At 41.0% G+C, this 18554-nt stretch overlaps 1 protein-coding gene across 1 annotated transcript; it reads right to left on the bottom strand.

The window, feature by feature from the left end:
• Positions 1 to 198: 198 nt before the first annotated feature.
• On the bottom strand, positions 199 to 15250 carry exoc3l1 (exocyst complex component 3-like 1). Its single transcript, XM_042496188.2, has 15 exons — positions 14996 to 15250; positions 10535 to 10710; positions 10139 to 10358; positions 9699 to 9911; positions 8714 to 8913; positions 8254 to 8472; positions 7899 to 7969; positions 6895 to 7012; positions 6244 to 6369; positions 5925 to 6025; positions 5691 to 5807; positions 4594 to 4864; positions 3834 to 3989; positions 3027 to 3160; positions 199 to 2482 (listed from the first exon to the last, which is right to left on the bottom strand). The coding sequence occupies exons 1-15, from the start codon at positions 15036 to 15038 to the stop codon at positions 2296 to 2298; spliced, it is 2352 nt and encodes a 783-aa protein (XP_042352122.2). The 5' UTR covers positions 15039 to 15250; the 3' UTR covers positions 199 to 2295.
• Positions 15251 to 18554: the final 3304 nt, after the last annotated feature.

Raw genomic sequence — 18554 nt, 5'->3', positions numbered from 1 at the left:
GAGACAGACGAGCTCACAGTGATTTTCACCCTCACCTTTGAATGCCAAAATCTAATCAGTTGATTTTTGAGTCCAAGTGGATTTTTAGGGTAAATTTGAGGAAACTCTCTCTTCACCTTCCTGAGATAACACGTTCACAAAAATGGGTACGTATGTCTGTACAACGTGAAAATGTAATGCCGGTGCCGACATAAAAAGTTTGCTTTGTAAAACATTTATTTAAGCATTCATGTGACAGAGTTTACAGTGTGCTTTAGAGGTTTCCTTTGAACCAGAACAAGAGACAAATCCATTGAAATAACGAGAAACACTATTCAACAGGAAATAGCAGAAAATTATACATAAATACAATAAATACAATTTTAAAAATCTGATTAAAAACACCCAATATGAACATCAATACAAAACAAAATTGGACAAAATAACAAATACATGAAGAGAAGCTGATGAAAAACTGATATTTTCAAGGTGTTTTAAAGGTACTCAGCAGCCTGAGTTCCTCCTCGGGCGGGATGTTCACAGTCCAGGAGCTCTCACTGAAAACTGACTGTAATGTGGTGATGCCTCAATAAAACACTGATATTCTTTAAGTCAGAAACTGTGTGTTATAACCAATCCATCTATTTTTGTCTGTTACATTCAGATGCATTGTGGACCGCATCTTCTTAGTTGTTTGGCTTTTTAATAAATATACCAGAAAAAAAGGTTTTGCTTCGATTTGACTTGACCCCACTGAATTCAGAGTTTAGCGTGAAATAAGCATTGCATCACACACACAAATTAATTTGACAATTAAAAAATTCAACCGCAGGAACTGTCAGGCATCACAGCTGAATACATTAAACAGGAAAATAAACAAGAAGACCTTTAATATCTCACAGGCTGCCGGAGAACTTTGCTTTTTTGTGGCTGACCGGCGGTGTTTATGAATATTGATCAGGATTTGGAAAGGTTTCACATGTTCCTAATTAATTATCTCCAATAGGTGCTATCATGTAAGGTGATGGATGCCACTTAGTGTGTCGGTTACAAAGTTACAAACAAAAAAAATTTTTCAACAGTCATATGAGGCCATGGAAATAGTTTTGTGAGGTTTTAGGGTATCTGCCCCTAAATATCTGCTGCAACCCAATCTCTGTAAAAATTAAGATTATTTTCTTTTTTAGCCATTGAGCTCTTTAGTAGAAACAGTTTATAATTGTTTGAGTTATTGTTTGCTAGCGTGTGTAAATATGCTCTGCACTTTGGACATTGAGTTGTGTTGTTAATGTGCTTACTGGCTTACAAGCGTCTTGAATTCATCCTGTCAGTATTCCCGTTTCCCTTTTTGAATGATGAATTCAAGCAGGCGCAAAACGTATATGCTAGTTGGCTGTTGACTGTAGTTTTTGTTGTGTGTTCAGTTGCAACTTTTTTGTGGCGACACAGGTGACGTAGAGCGACGCAATATTTGGCTTTCATCGTCACCAGTTCTTTATGCTGGTTCGCTGTGTCTGCACCTTATTGCAGCTTTAAAGTCCAAGTCCATTGAAATCTGTAGCAGAAATCGCTGAAACAGATGACAACATGTGACAGAGTAGAAGATATTAGTTTACCATTTAAACAATTTAGCTATGGAATATAGCTAAATTTGTTACAATCTCTCTGACAATCTTTCTGTTTTTAAAGTAGCAACTATTTTTGCAATTCTCATTTTGCCTTTAGATGTAAAAATGCCTAAAAAATATCACAACATGCATCATAATGTTTCTAGAAAAGCTGCCATAAAATCAGGCATTTCAGGCTGCAACAACCACAAAAACAGACTGTGAAATCCTGTGGGGACTGTATTGTGACACATAGATTTAGGATTGTACCAGACAAATAAGTTTAAACTGAAGTTAAACCAGCAAGTCACCAGCTCAAACTGTTGGTAAACTGTAGGTGAAGGAAATGAGAATGTGGCACTCTCCTGTCACTCAATACGTTAAGAAGCCTTTGAGCAAGGCCCTGAACGCTCAGTCTACTTCAGAGGGCAACAAAAGAAGACAGTGTTGGTGCAACTGGACAGATCCCAGTATGGGAGATGTGTGTAGGACTGGGAGTGTGAAGCAGGAAAAAACTCAACGGATCTTCTCTGGATAAATAACGAGTGCCATCAACATAATAGGAAACTCAGCAGGAACAGATTCACGCGTGTTCGGCTGTTTGGTCCTGCGGTTTTTAATTGTAACAACGAGCTGAGAGAACCTGGCTCGATGACCTTTCTGTGAACCAGATGCAGACATTGAGCTCAGGCCACAGTTTGAGTCCCAGTCATGCACACTTGGCAGTGGGCAGACAGAAGACCAAGGTGGAGGGAGGCACCAGGATGTCAGTAAAGATGGGCCGGTATCCTGCAGGCAGAGGGGGGGCACTCTGCTCCAGCAAGTCCAGTACAGCCCCTCTGATGTCCCTGGAGACATCACCACGGATGTCCAGCAGCACAGACACATGCTCTTCACTGAGGACAAAAAATACACATGGACATAAAATGCAAAATATTACAAAATACTCACGGATTTAAATGGTAGATATCTAACGTTGTCATAAAAATAACCTTTTTCTAAACACCACCATTACTACTGGGTATGTGCAATATGTGTTATGTGTAATGTGTGTGCAATATTTTGTATGTGCAATATGAACTATGTGCAATTTACTGGTGTGATCTGGTACAGCTAGTGTTGTTTTGTTGATATGCGGTTTGTTTTACTGTGACCGTGAAGGCATTTTTGGACGCAGCATCTCAGTCCAAGACAAATTTATATATATTTATATTTATATATATATTTTTATATAAAATATATCGTATCGCATCGCAACGCATCGCAACGCATCGCAACGCATCGCAACGCATCGCAACGCATCGCAACGCATCGCAACGCATCGTATCAAATACTTTCTCTTTAGAGGTTCTAATTTAATATTAATGGATACTATATGGTAATTAAATAGTTATACTTGAATTAGCAGGGAGGGCTAAGCAGCAGGTGAGGTCAGATTACCTGATGTCAGGGTATTTAGTTGCAAGTCCAGAAACTTCCAGAGTAAGCATGCTGCAGTCTTTCAGTTGGATGAAGTCAGCCAGGACGGGAAGTAATGCCAAAGGATTCACTTCAGGTACTGACCCTTCACCTTCCTACAGAAACATATGAGTTTGAAACACTGATATGGGAATTTGAGAGTACATATGAATGAAGCTGCCAGTCAGATGATCAGTGCTTCCCAAACATGCATTTTCGTAAAAACGTTACAACATTTCTGACCACATGAGGTGCCCTGAACATGCCTGGGTATGCACATGCACATGAACTCTGTTCAAGCAGTACTGACGTGTTTTAAATCATAATGTTTTAGCAAAAATGCATGTGTTTGGGAAGCACTGATCATCCGACTGGATTACACTGCACCTGTTTGTAAAGTTTGTAAATGGATGTTTTGGTATAGTTTTGCTGTTGTCAAATTCTGACCCTGATTACTTCTAATCATGAAAAATTCAACACAAAGTGAGTCATCAATGTAAAAATGGTCATTTTGCAGGTGAAGTATTCAATTAATTTAATATCACGAGACATTGAAACTCCCAACAAAAGTACAGGATACCACTTCACTACCACCATGCATTGGCTTTTGACACTATAATAGCATAAAAGATAAATGATTTGTGTACATTGTTGGTTTCCAGGTCTACCACAGACAGGCGCTGCAGTATTCATTATTACTACAAAATCTGAAGAACAGCATGATACTGCAAAGTGTTCAAATGATTTAATGAACTCTTTTCAAGTGTGACGGCATCAGTTCTTTCTCACCAGGCCGTGGAAAATTTCTCTGAACTGCTGGTCGTCCTGAACCATCTGCTGGGCGAGCTGCCTCCTCTCCTCAGCGCTGCGACACACCAGCCTCTTCTGCATCAGAGCCCTGACGTACTCCACCACCATCAGCCACTGGGCCTCCTCCTGCAGACGCTGGAGACACAAAAATAAGAGTCAGCCGTCATGTTGACCACACTTATTAGGTTCAGAGCAATGAAAGGACTCGTCTTCTATAAACATTGTCAAGCAACTCCGGTGTAGATGCTTGACGACAAAACATTATGCTGCACAATGTTTATGCTGCCCTCTTGGCAAGGTCACTCCTGAAAACAGTAATTTGGAGACATACGCTGTATATCTCTATTTGTATTAGAATTGAAAACAGCCAAATGTAAAGACTGAATAAGCAAAAATATTGATTGACAGATGAAAATTCAAGGTCTATTGGTTCTCCTTACAGAATGATTTTAAGTTATTTGAGTTTATTTTAAGTTTTGAGTTTGTGATTTACACAATCACACCATAAACTGCTGGTCTGACAAATAATCACTGCATGGACTGTCGTGGAAATATTTATTTCTCTGGAGTATCCAGGAAATAAATAATCTTATACCACATTATAAACATTGTTATTATACATCTTTAGACACAAACATTCAACTCGTGAGTTGGAGCAAAGCAGCTCTACCACTAAGGACATCTGATCTAAAATACATAGTGAAGACAGAATCAGAGCAAAGACAACCAGATCACTGACCTGTCTGCAGGGTGGGCGAACTCGGCTGTAGAGCTCCAGGTGACGCTCCAGGATGCAGCAGAGTTTCGGGGTGGGGTCTCCCTGGACCAGCCACGTTCGGGTCAGCAGTCCTGGGAGTAAAGGCTTCAGGTCCAGCAGGAGCTGATCCATCACGAGACGACACGCCCGTCTCACCGCCCGGTCCAGAGCTGCCAGAGGGTTGGGAGGAGTCCGAGACAACTGTCCCGCTGACCGGGACGACTGCTGCTGCTGCAAGCTCTCTGTGGACTTTCTGCATCAGACACAAAGGACACCATGAATTTTACTTAAGCCTGTACTTGGTTATTCAATTTCTTATTTTATGTAACTTTTATTTTGATAATTCTTGAGATGTGTTGTGATAGGAGGACCACAAGACAGACAGCTCCACCTCGATCATGCAGGTCATTGGAGCTTAATTTTGACTTAATTTCATTAATTCTTTGCTGTGGACAAACTGATTAAATGGTAACCTCATTATAGGGAACAGAAGGAAAAAGTGAGCTGCTCCCAGTCTCTCACAACTGCATGTGATTTGATAAATCTAAAACCTTTTAGTTCTTGCCGTAGGCATGTTTCGAGATATCACTGAAATGTAAAATGTCTTTCATTTGCAGTCACATACAATGTCAACATTATCTCTGGTGACTGGGTTCAATCTCTGCATCACTAAATTTCCACTGTCAATAGAACAGGCACATTAAAGCTACATATACCATTCACTCACCAATTCATTTGTCAGACATAGTATGACTGGAGACGAGTGTGGCATAGTAACTTGGCAAAATAAAAAAGAACATTTCCATGATTAGCCACTGCTAATGAAAAGCCAATTGCTCAACTTCACAGAAAAAAAAATACAGGCAAGACATGAATCCTCTCTTTTCCTAGTTCTCAAAGAATGTACCTCTTTTTGAGCATTAAAACACAACTGCAACAAACACTACCTCAATGCTTGCAAGCATGACATTAACCTACTCTGAGCCCCAAAAGTGTCCAAGATTAGTCCAAACAATTGTATAATAAATCTTTGAAAGGTTTTTTAGAGGCCCTGCACCACTACTCTGCCCTTCTCTCACTTGAGGATGATGCAGTTGCTGATGGACGCCAGCAGATAGTGGAGGTAGAACTTGTTTTTGTTGTTGCCTGGATCCCTGCGATGCTCCTTCCCGAACTCCACCAGAGCTTCTCGAAACCTGCCAAGTGAAGGGACTGAGGTGAGTGAAAGGGTGACAGTGAAGACCTGCCCGAGCCTGTTCGATACACTGATAATTAAAATAGCTGACAAGCAGCCACAAGCACAACCAGCTCACCTGTTGAGGAGGTTCTCCATCTCATACAGTCCCATCTGTATCGTCTGATCTCGTAGTGACTCTCCGATCATCAGAGCCACCCGGGCGTTCTCTTCCAGCATCTACAACAAACAAACAAAACAAATCCACATAAATTCCCATTTTATTATGACACTGATCAAATCCACACCACCCTCACCACTGCCAAAGTGGTGTTCGGCAAGTAGCATCACACTGTGATGCTGCAAGGTGACTAAAGTGCTTCAAGGTTTCAAAGGATGTCATGTCCACACAGACAGGGGCTGGTTGTATTTAGCATGCACTTGTATGGCACGTCTACCTGTGTGATGATGGTGGGCAGGCTTGTTTGGTAGAAACCTTCATGGTCTGTATCTGGTTCCTGGTCCCTCTGCCAGTCTTGCAGCTCCACCTGCAGAGCTTTGTGCATCCACTCTGATACACTCTTCTGTAACAGCAACAACATGGAGACACACATTAAACGTAGTCGCTATAACAGCACAGATACCATCATGTTCCTGTTCATGTTATAGCACTCTTCATATGCTTCCTACCCAGTTTCAATTTCAGTATCACCAACTTTTCCAGATATGGATTGAAAGTATTTTTATAGGTAGTCAACATGTCCCTTTGAAAAAAATAACACATACGCATCAACAAGATAATGGAAGATGATATATACATATAGAGATATGATGGATGTTTAACACAAAATATGTACTCCTGCATACATCCAAGCCTGTATAATGTCTTTTTAATTTAGTTTCAATACCTGCGTACTAAATTTACTTAAAATATGTAGGCATCCTGGGATAGAGGTCGCATTTTGTGCATAAGCTAAGCTAACTGTCTACTTGTTTTCATGTTGGTCATGTGTATTGCACTATTTGTCCATCACTTGTTTCGTGCTGTATGTTTAAATAACTCAAAAAAGGGGAAATATATATTTTTTTTAATTACTTGGTTGACTTACCCGAACACTCTGCACATATTTGTTCTGCAGCTGTTCCAGTCCCTCGGTGGAGATGAGAGGTCCAAGCTCTACTTTCTCTATCTCGGCCACCAGCTCTGGATGACCCATCATGTCTGGGCTGCCAAATCAAGACTGTCAGACTCTGAGCTTTTGATGGTTAATAATGTCCAACAGCACTTAAAACAAACATTTTCACTTTGTGAAAGTTGAATAAAAAATCATTATGATGCCACATCAAAGCTGTATTTGGTAACTTTTAGTTTTTAAAAATAAAACTTTTGTCATATTTGCTGAAACTGTTACTATATCCACACAGCACTGAGATGTTCTATGAAAAAATCTTATGCCCTCGTTTATTCCATAACCTTGTAGCACTCATAATGACATCGCCACACACAAACAAAAACAACCAATCAGGGCGGAGATATCAGTCACTGTTCAAGGTCAAGTGAACTGCAGTCAAACTGATCAAATATAAATCAGTATGAGAAAGGTGGTCAAGCTGGTGGGCGGTGCTTGGTAATTTGGTTGACTTTCTTTAACATGCTGGCCGGGTCAGAGACTCTCATTTACAGCCAAACAGTATACTAAAACATGTCTGTGAAAACATTTTAGGTTTGAAATAGACATTGCAGTCACATAATTTGTTCAGCGCTGCCTAGTTTGACAGTTTGACTGCAGATCACAAGCGTCAGCTGACATGACTGACAGCTGCATCAGAGATTCATCGGCTCTAAATGGTTGTTTTTGGTGCGCCGCTGTAGATTCTAGCAAACGCCATTACAAGCAGTAGAAAGAGGAGGAGGGACATGAATTTTTCAAAGATCATCTGTCACATGTTTTTCTTTCAGAATTTATTGACAGTTTCAGCAAGTATGACACAAAGTTATTTTCATAAAAGTTACTAACAGTAGCTTTAAAGCAGAAAACAAACAACTAAGAGCCACACACAGACTGAAAGACAAAGAATAAAATACAGAGCATGTGCAGGTCATGAAGCTCACCTGTTGTAGATGTGTAGCACCCAGTTGAGCACAGCAAAGATTTCACCACTCTCCAGGTCCCAGCTACTGACCTAGGCCACAAGTATCACTTACACATGTATAAAGAGGTTGTCACAAGTTTAAAAATACAAACAATGACTGCTAATAAACAGTATAAATGACTTCGGCCCGTTAAAGTCCATATTTAGGCCTCATAGATCTATTGCTATACAATATGTAAACTATCATGCATAAGAGAAAATGATGTAAGAAATAAAAGTCTCTGTAAGTGTTTAGCGACGCTTGTGGTCGAGATAAAGAGGAGTTTAAAAGCTACACCTGTGACAGCGTTCTGATTCTCGCTGGCATCACTGACCTGTGTCAGGTGAGCATGTAAACAGCGGTGGCTGGCCCTCAGGTAGGCCCCTGTCAGCTGGTAGTGTGGCGGGACGCAGTGCTCCAGCAGGTGACGTACGGTGGCCAGGTCAGCCATGATACCGTGCTGGAGAGCAGAGAGGTGGCCTGCCAGACCTGGACCCCGTGTGTGCAGGTAGGAAACGCTGCGAAACCGTGCAGAAACCGCCTCCTCTAGTACCTGAAAGCAGGAAAATGTGAGACAAAACAGACTAACAAACTATTAGAAATAGGAGTCAACAGAATTTCAGCCAGGCCAATTATTGAGGTCAGTATTTGGCAAACTGGTTATTGGTCTCATTAAGTACAACTAATCTGTATTGGTATTGGCCCTGAAAAAACAATATTGGTTGACTCCTAATTAGAAATTTAAAAAGGAAAAACTTGGTAAAAGGTGTTAGTTTGTATCAGCTGGTGCTGACCTGGAAGAAGCACGCTCTCCAGCAGCGAGGTCGTCCTGGAGGCAGAGGCCTGCTGTTGCCTCTGGTCCCCCCTCTCTCCTCCTGAAAGGCTTGGTCCAGGGCCTCCTCTCGCTCCACGATCCTCACCGCTGATACAAATGGTGTGGGGTTTTGTCGGGCCAGAGCCAGAGCGCTGCTCACCACCGCCCACAGCTCCTTACCTGCAGTCACAGGGTGGATGCTGACAATGAAGAGAGACTGTGCTTTCATCAGAAACATGCAGCTCGGCTCTAAACATTTTCCAATATTGCTGCATAAAATATGGTCGAATGCAGTGGTTCCCAACTAGTGGGTTGCGACCAAAAAGTGGGTCGGGGGTCCATTCTGAATGGACTGCAAGTAATTGGCGACCATGTCAAGTTTGTGAAAAACTGGCTGTCGGGGCTTTTTTTTTTTTTTTGAGCCTCCCTTCCTTAAATTGATCCTTCCTGATCCATTACAGTCAAAATGGTGGTTAGGTTATCAAAAATAGGTATTTTTTTCGTGCTGATCTTTAGTGGATCATAACATATCAAGTATGGAATAAATCTGCAGATTCTCCAGTTCAAAATGAGACCAAACTTTTTATTTTCTTTGTCTGTATTTGAGCCATCATAAAGACTAAAATGTGGCCTACAACAGACAAAGTAAGGCTTGTTTTTAGCCTTGCTGATTGCTGAAAATGCCTACTGCTTTATGCTTTTGCTAGATGATTTTGTTGAGGACTTGGAGCCTGTACCGGGCGATTAAGAGAAGTGAGGAGCCAGAAGTCAATAATGTTATGACACAGTCCATAAAACAGGTTGTTTTATCAATTGTGAATCACTGCAACCATGAGAGGTCATTGAGCATGCTGTAATAAATGTACATAAACAATATTAGGCTGATTGGTCCAGTACTGTGCAAGATTAGCTGCAGACAAAAAGATACACACATGCTGAGCCCCTTTTGTGTAGGATCTCCTTACCCAGGGCGTCCACCAGCTGCCCGACACCAGAGAAATACTTGGCCACCAGCTCCTGGTCTTCTGTGCTGAGTGCACTTCCTGCCGTCCCAGCAGCCCCGTGGAGCTGCCAGAGGATGTCATCCTGCCAGCGCTCCAGATCCATCAACCGGGCGTGGGCCTCCAGGAGCCGCCTGGACTCCACTAGACGCTCAGTCTCCAACACCATGCTCCGCACTGCAAAGGGCAAGGACGGGGAGGAGGGAGGAAACTTTAATTCCTCAAACTGTCAACAACTTACGCAATAACCTCTTGCTGCTAATTTGGGCTGTTGTTGACTGAAATTGCATATTTTACTTTCCAGCAAAGAATGTCTATAAATTACATTAAATTGAACTCACGAATCATGAACCAAAAGTAGGATGCTTTATGTTATACTCATTAAATTGTGATCAACATCTCACCAGAATAAAGTCGTGGCAGGTTGCTAACAGCAGCGAGGAGCTGACAGTGGTTAACAGACACTTCTCTCAGCCTCTCCAGAGACTTCACCCCCTCTGCGTTTCGACTGGTCTCCAGTCCTGCTTTCCGCAAAGCATGTGACACCTCCTTCAGCTCGGCCCTGGCCTCCCGGAGCTGCTCCAGACCCCAGCCCACCCCCTCCAGGTACGACTGCACCATGGACTGAAAGGAAAGCAGCAGCACAGTGGTCACTATTGATTCCCACTGATGACTAAAAGCACCATTTTCTTCATAAGTGCACAGCTGTAACCATTTACAAAACCACTTTAAAAACTGAGGTCACTCAGTGTCAGATTGTTTGTCTGTGTGTGTATTTTCATGTGTGCCTTTGATGTCACCTTGAGTCGGGTGTGTATGGAGGCCGTCCTCTGACTCTCTCTCTTTCTGTACTGGCTCAGTCGCTCCAGGTGCTCGGGCCGACAGAAAACACCTGACGCCCACTTCAGTGCAGCACCGCGGGCCAAACTCTCGGCCCTCTCCACCTCTGGCCATACCTTTGCCACTGGCATCATGTCTGACAGAAAACACAACACCAGAAAAGAGCAATATTATTGTTTGAAAATACATGTATGTCATTGCATCACACTGTAAAAACTAATACCTATTTAAAAAAAAAAGAATTGTGGTAATGGTTTTGCACTAATTTTATTGATTTAAATCAACATGTTTTTATTCTAATTAAAATGAAGACAAATTTATATTTTTGGATGTATTCTCTAAATGCAAGTGCCAGTTCATTAAATCGGTAACCCAACTATATAACTGAAACTCCATTATGTTACATATACCCGCTCTTCTTTTAAATTTTTTTACGACAAATCAATTTTTAAATATTTTTTGTTTCAAATCTAGTCTATTTTTCAATTGGGTTTTACATGTAGGAGTTATGTCGAGGGAATGAATGAAAGTGCTATGTGTGCAGATAACAAATTAAAGAAAAAGAGAGCAGGGGAGCAAAGAGCAGAGGAGTTACTTTAATTTGAATTTAATTATTTTAATAAATCATGTGAAATTTTTAAAAGCTGGAAAAATGCTTAAGATTTCTTCAAAAATATTGACTAGGCTTACTAGTTTTTAATTATTGGGAAAGTAAAAACAATGTAAATAAATGGTTAATCATATATATTAAACATTGACATGGTAATTATATCTCCAAACTAAAAGGTTTTTACAGTGTACCTAGGGGGTTCTCAAATATTTTTGATGTTATAGACCACACAGAGGCAGATGTTTACTCTTTTAAAGGGTCAGTTCGGATCTTGTGAAGTGGGGTTGTATGAGGTATTTATCCATACACAGTGTATTATATAAATTAGATGTCTGTTGGCATGCACCCAGTTTGGAGAAGCTGGTTGGAGCGATGTAATGCTGCTTTGTGTGTGTGTGTGTGTGTGTGTGTGTGTGTGTGTGTGTGTGTGTGTGTGTGTGTGCTAATCTTAATGTAATTACTCTGTATGTTTTACTAATTTCTTGCAAATTCTTTGGTTATTATTTTTGAAGTTGCTCATTGCCTTCTTCATGTTTGTCAAAAAATCAAGCCAACTGCCTAGGTTTCAAGGGGTTAACTTATTCACCAGTGTCATTATGTCTGTCTCTACAGCAGCTCTGCCGACAAGAAATCTTTGGAGAAATAATATCCAGCGTGGTGTAATTAGGTTTGTTCCCAGCAGGGAAATTCTGTCGACAGCAACTACGTACTGCAAGACACCCTGATTTTGTTATGGCTCCTAATATTGTCCCCAAATGTCCTCCCAGCTAACCCATACTTTCACTGTTGAGCTCCCACCCCTATCAGCCATAAAAAGAGACATGCTGAGAAGCAGAAGTATTGATGTTTAGGTAATGGGATATGGCGTACAGTCTGAGTCAAATATTTTTCTGCACCCTAATGGACAGGATCTTTTTATAGCAGAGAGAAGTGAGGCTCTGTTGTCTGCCGGCTCATCAGGTAAGCAGGACATCATTTCTCATCTGTCAGCCAGCTCCACAGGACAGGCATCAGAATCCCGTGACTTCCATTTGAATTACACATCTTAATTGTCCTTAATTGAATAATGTGCTGGTTGGTGACTCAGCAGAGAGCGATGTGCTGTGCTCTGTCTCCAGCACTGAGCAGTCTCTGTGTGATTTTGGGGTTGAAAGCTCAGTTGGTCGTGTTAAGATAAACACAACAGTCACAGCTGAGGCATGCATCACTAAAAGTTCAGGTTTTGGTCCGGGTAAGTATAGCCACTCGTGACTGTGTGTTTGTGTGTAGATGTTTGGACGTCTCAATTACACACACAGGACTGCCTCTGTCTCAGAGGAGGTCATGGGACACTATCTCCTACTGACACTAAATCTGAGCGCTAAAACATCACCATCAGCAACTCTGCAAAACAATAAAGCATAGAGCTCACATTCAGGAAAATGATGAGTCATGAGCTGCAACAGCACGGACAAAAACGCAACTGCACGGAGGACAATACAGCAGTTACTCACTGATTACTGCACGATGGTGCTGTGGGAACGGCAGGTTGGCATGGAAACCAGCAGACTCTCTGCTCATGAGGGCACATGGTGGAGAAATACAGCTGCTCTGATCTGCTCCTGATAGGCCATAAAATGCTAAACAGTTTTTATGCAGATATTCAGTGTCTTTAAGGGGGCATTCCTCCGATTTTACACTTTGATGTCAATTTACTAATCACAGGAAAGACAAAAGATGCTACTGAGTGGAATTGTGTAGGATCCATGATTTTTGGACTCTAGCCCATAGTATTCTCCAAGGATACAAGCATCACCTAACTTCCCTCGTCAGAAAAATTATGATTTTTGATCTTTAAAAAAAAAATTAATTACTGTAGTAAATAAGTTCTAAGGCAAACAAATGTTCAAGATTCTCATGCCAACTTTCATGATTTTTGATGCCAAAATGCAATCGCCAGAAGTAAAAAGCTAACGTGAGGCGATAAATAAACTACACCACAGTCACATGGTTTATCACCATCACATCGAAGCTGTAAAGTTGTGTTTGGCGTGATGACGCTCTGTAGTCTCATTTAGCCACTTGTTAGCAACCACCTTTTTAAGATACAAAAGCTTCAAAGTTCACAAGTGGGGTTTTTATTGACATATCTATTGTCGTAGAACAAAACTACAAAAACTACAGACCTCAAGTCTTATCTAACCAAAAACCAATTAAAAAAAAAACCTATTGATGAAGGAACCAGGAGTGCTAAAATGCTAACTTATTTCCAACTCAGGACTCATTCTTTGGGCACGTTATACTATGGACTTAGGTCCTGTATTACCACACATCTTGGATGATCTGATTGCCGGTGGAAAGCACTAAATCCGAGTGTAAACGATCACCAAGACACATTGTGATCCAGTCTCTCAAACCACTTGCTGAGGTGGTCTCTGACGCACTTTCAATGCGCCTGATGTACTACTGCGCCATCTCTGCCCAAGTGCACTAAAATAACCAAATGGTACAGTATATATATTCCAAAAGTGCTTCTAATAAACAGTCCAGCTCCAAAAATCTAGTTGTGGCAGCGGATGATTTAGTTGTGGCGGCTCGCCACGAATAGATGAACGTGTGGGAAACTCTGTAATACAGAGTGTAAAGGGCTCCAACAGTCTGGATATCTTGACTTTGCTGCAGCATTTGTTAATCTGTGTCTCCAAAATCCCCAAACTTTATGGAAAAGTAATAGTGATGCACCATATTGGATTTTTTGGCGATATCTGATATGCCAATATGTAAAAACTCATTTGGCGGATAACCAATACCGATATCCATATATCGACTTTTTTCCACACGTATTTTCATTGATCATCAAAGTGCATTTAAAATCATATTATGCATAGTCTTATTGTAATGCCCCACTAGCAGATATATAATACAATGCTTTTATATGTGTGTAATATATTTATTCATCGTGCAAAATAAGAAAAATACATAAACCTAAAGTTGATGTTTTGTACCTGTTTACTTTGTCAATAAAAAAAATAAAATAAAAATAAATAATGAAAATATTGTTTTTCATATCGTTGTGCCAATATTATCCTGCATCCCTAGTGTGACACTTTTTTTTAATTAAATAAAATTATATAAATAACAGATACTCACTGTTTTCATCATTATTGTCAAAAAGGTTTTGGAAATTGCTCCGACACTCAGAGTTCATCCTTGACCCCGGAGCCAGCAGTTGAGTAAATCTCACCAAAAGGTCCATAGTAGCTGTTGTGGACCCAGTGGTCACAGAGTTTTACTTTATCCAAAGCAAGTGAACATAAAAATTTAAATTTGAACACAAACAGTCCCATGACAACTGGGATCATAATCATGTCATAGATCTCCAGAGGTGGACCTTATGGTGAAACTGTTTATCAAACTGTTTGTATTTGGACCATTAGAGAACACTGAACTTATTCAGACTAGTTCATGTTAGTAGCTTCTTAAAATAAAGTTTTTTTGTCACAACACACTCCAGATCACAGCCTGATCACAACTCCTGAAGTCAGGGAGCGACATTTATCATGGTTGACACTGACTGGCAAACGCTCAATAGAGAGATAAATGCAAGCAATGGTCCACAAATCAAAACAGCACTCTTGATTTAACACCTGAGTGATCCTTTTTGTTTGAGTTCATTCATTTACCTCATAGACAGGCAACACTGCAGCCGTGCACAGCTGTGTTTTGTTTGTAGCTAATGACAGACCTCAGACGAAGTGGGTGTTGGCCTTTTAGCAGTGTTGTCAACAGGCAAAGTGTGTGTGTGTTTGTGTGCGTCTGTGCATGTGGTTACCTTCTGGTTTGTCCCCACCATTCCTCTGATCCCCTGCTGACATTGAAGTTCAGTTGGCAGCTGCCCGTCCACCCGACGAGTCTCCTTTTCCCCGAGGGCCGGCACTGAGGGTGCCCAGGGTGCAACACTGGCAGAGGAGGGTGAAGGAAGACACAGATGACACAGAGAAGAAGAAGAAGAAGAAGAAGGACAAGAAAGAATGGAGGAGAGAGGGCACATATCCATTCTACTGGCTGCTTTCCTCTTTTCCCTCACACACACTCTCTCTCCCTGACACATCCTCTGCTGAGAGGCCGGCAGGAAAGGGAGGGAGCAGGGGGGAGGAGAGGGAAGAGAATACTGCTGGAGGGTGGGGAGGGTGAGGGGAGAAAGGGGCAGGGACAGGGAGGGCATAGGGTGATCTGCTGTAGTCAGGAGGCTGTTGAGAAGATGGTAAATACTGTTAGACAGGGTTCATACACATTTTTACCAAAACATTTCCAGACTTTGAGGCAAATTTTCAAGACCATACATTATTTGAAATGTCCGTCCTTATCGGTTCTTTTTCATTACTATATAACAGCTTTTTCAAATATATTTTATTTATTCAAATATAACTAAGGGGCTGTTCATTATGTATTAGAGGTGATGATGTGGTGCAAAAAGGGGGAGGCATGTAAAATATTTTTTTGCACTGGGGAGGGTCTTATGTTTTTTATGTTGGCTTTAGGGGAGGGGCATTCAACTTTAAATGCTTGTATTTTGAATTTATTTTACTGATTTTGCAGAAAATGGCCCTGGGGGTTTGGAAGGCATGTTGTCTTTAAAAATGTTGGAGATCTTTTTTTTTCTTTAAATATATTTGGTGATTTTTAAAGAAAAAAAAGTTGTTTTTTTCTTTAAACATTATGGAAAAAAAGACCTCTAAACCCATGGGGCTGCAGTTTTTTTGTTTGTTTGTTTGTTTGTTGTTGTTTTTTTTTAATTTTTGGCAATTTTTAACAAAAACATGCCTTCTAAAACTGTGTGCTTGTGGGTTTGGAAGGCACCAAAAATTACACTTTTTGTCTGGTGGGCCATTACCATAAAAGTATGCATAATATGATGTTAATTTCACTACAGATGAGACTTGATGATCACTAAAATTAGGTGGGGAAAAGTGGATATATTGATATCTGTATTGGCTATCGGCAGAATGAGTTGTTATATATCGGCATATAAAATATCGACAAAAAATCCAATATCGTGCGTCCCTAGCATTGGATTAAAGTTGTTGTTATGTTCATGTTATTATTATGAGGTGAAGGTTGAGGGGCGGGGGGCAGGAAAACAATCCAGATGGTGGCACACGGGGTGAGGGGAGTACGGTTTAAGTGGACATGGTGTTCCACAAAGCCTCTTGGGAATCCGCAAGTCTCCTTGACTCTTAAAGGGAAACCAATTAAACACACAGTTACAGGAAGAAACAATGTATAATGCATCAGCCTTCAACCCATCGTAAAAGAAAAAAACACAAAGGAGCCAAGAGCTAATGGAGTCCACGGCTGCTCGTCTTTCACATAGGAGGACGCTTCACAGGTGCACGCAGACATCTTTCTCATAACATCATTAGAGAGTCATTAATCTTCTCTTAACACCAGGTAGGTTAACTTGTGTCTCTATTGTTGTTGCTCAGCAAAATGTGTTGAATTTTTCCACTGAAACAGAAACAGACTGTGTCATTGACCCTCTCTGATCCTCTGCAGCTGTGAGAGCTGCGCCAGCTACTACCACTGAGGGAAGTTTGTGTCTTAAGTCCTCTGAACCGGCCAACCCTGTTTACGCCTCCAAGCTTCCCGGACCTCTTGAAAACACAGCGAGGAGCGTGCCAAGTGGCCCCGAGGACGGAGCCAGCACAAACACGCTATCTGAGGGGAACATGGGAACATCATCTTTCAGCGCTGCACTTCATATTTCCTCATGCAATTCTAAAACGATTGCGTGGGTGCTCTGTGAGTTATCTTTGAATAACAAATTGAATCAGAGCAAGGGACAAAATTGTGAAAGAATGGACTTTGAGAAAGCTTTGGTAGGATTTTGGTGGAGAAGAAACCTTATGTTTTTTGTTCTCTAAAAAAGCAAAACCCTCCCACAATTACTATTTTTTTCACAATAACAAACAGCAAAGCTTTGAGAGTTTGAGATGATATACACACATTTAGCTCCTTGAAACCTGAGCAATAGGGCCTAACTGAAAAAAAAGCTTATAGAGCTGAGGGGAACAGCAGATTTGTGTGATGAGTTTGTCACTATGATTTTTGTCACATTTCACGTCTCATTTGACCTATTTTTATCATAAAATATTAATTGTTGCTGCTTTAAACTTGTCACATGGAGTAATTGAAGGCTCTTCCTTTAGCTATTTCCTTCAGGGCCATGTAAGGAATAGAGCAGAGGTTTATTTACCAGGATGCTGTGCAGCATGTATTCCTGTCAGGGTGGGACCACATCGCTCAGGACAAAAAGGCTGTGACCAGCTGAGCTCTTGTCCTGTCACACTGACAGCGATGATCACTGAGAGTTTCTTCCCTCATCTGTTTCTGGCTGCTCAGTCACTCCTCCTGCAGTAGATATAACAACGATATGATTTAACAACAATCTGATTTATATTCACAGGTGTCCTGCAGGATGAAATCAGAGTCAGAAAAGAAGTCAAGCGCAGGGTGTCCAGATGTCCCCATTTTCCACGGATAGTCCCCGTTTTTAATTTTCTGGGTTGCTAACTTTTGATTGACTATCAGACCTACAAAATTAACACATTTTCCATTTTGTAATTTATACTTCCTTTTTTTGGTAATTTTTAAAGAAAAAAATTACAAAATTACACCAATTCTCACAACCAGAATTACCAATTTCCATGACTTTTCCAAAACTTTCAGGGTACATCTAGTGATCTAAATTTTATCCAGGCCTGGAAATTGCTATCTGCAAATTCAATGACTTTCCCAAGTTTGCCATGACTGTGGGAACCCTGCATGCTGATCTTAATTAGCTCCCATAAAACCTGTCAGATTTGTGAGGGGTGACAAACCCATAGAAATTCTCTATATTTTACCACCGCCCAGCACGCAGAGCATACAAATGCTGCAGCAGTCAGTGTTGTCCGATTCAATGCAGATGTTTATCTTGACAGCAAAATCAAGTGTTCCCCCCACCCCCTTGTTGCTGTCATCACCTTGAGCTCCGTAACACCCAGCAGCACCTCCACCCAGAGGAGCTATGGGACGAACAGGAAATCTAATTCTAGACCACTTCCTGTATGACATTCCTGACCTGAGCTGCCTTCCTGCCAGACTCTCCCAGACTCCGTACGTATAGCTCACCAGCCGCACTTTTACATTCCTGCATATGTGCACGTAAACGTCTGTACAGGACAAGAGTGCAACGAGACATGAAGGGACAGGAAGTATTCAAGCACATTTCATCAAATTGTCAAAATGACATTATTATTAAATGTTTTCTATTGAAAAGAAAATGTAAATTTTAAAGCAATATTATCTAATGGTGTTAAGTTTTTATAAAACAGATATATTCACAGTTC

This window comes from Plectropomus leopardus, chromosome 7 (genome assembly GCF_026936395.1).
Source record: "Plectropomus leopardus strain MGB_pleo_1.0 chromosome 7, ASM2693639v1, whole genome shotgun sequence".
Taxonomy (NCBI): Eukaryota; Metazoa; Chordata; class Actinopteri; order Perciformes; family Serranidae; genus Plectropomus; species Plectropomus leopardus.
The sequence above is the reverse complement of the archived record's forward strand: the minus strand, read 5'-3'. Positions and strand labels throughout refer to the sequence as shown.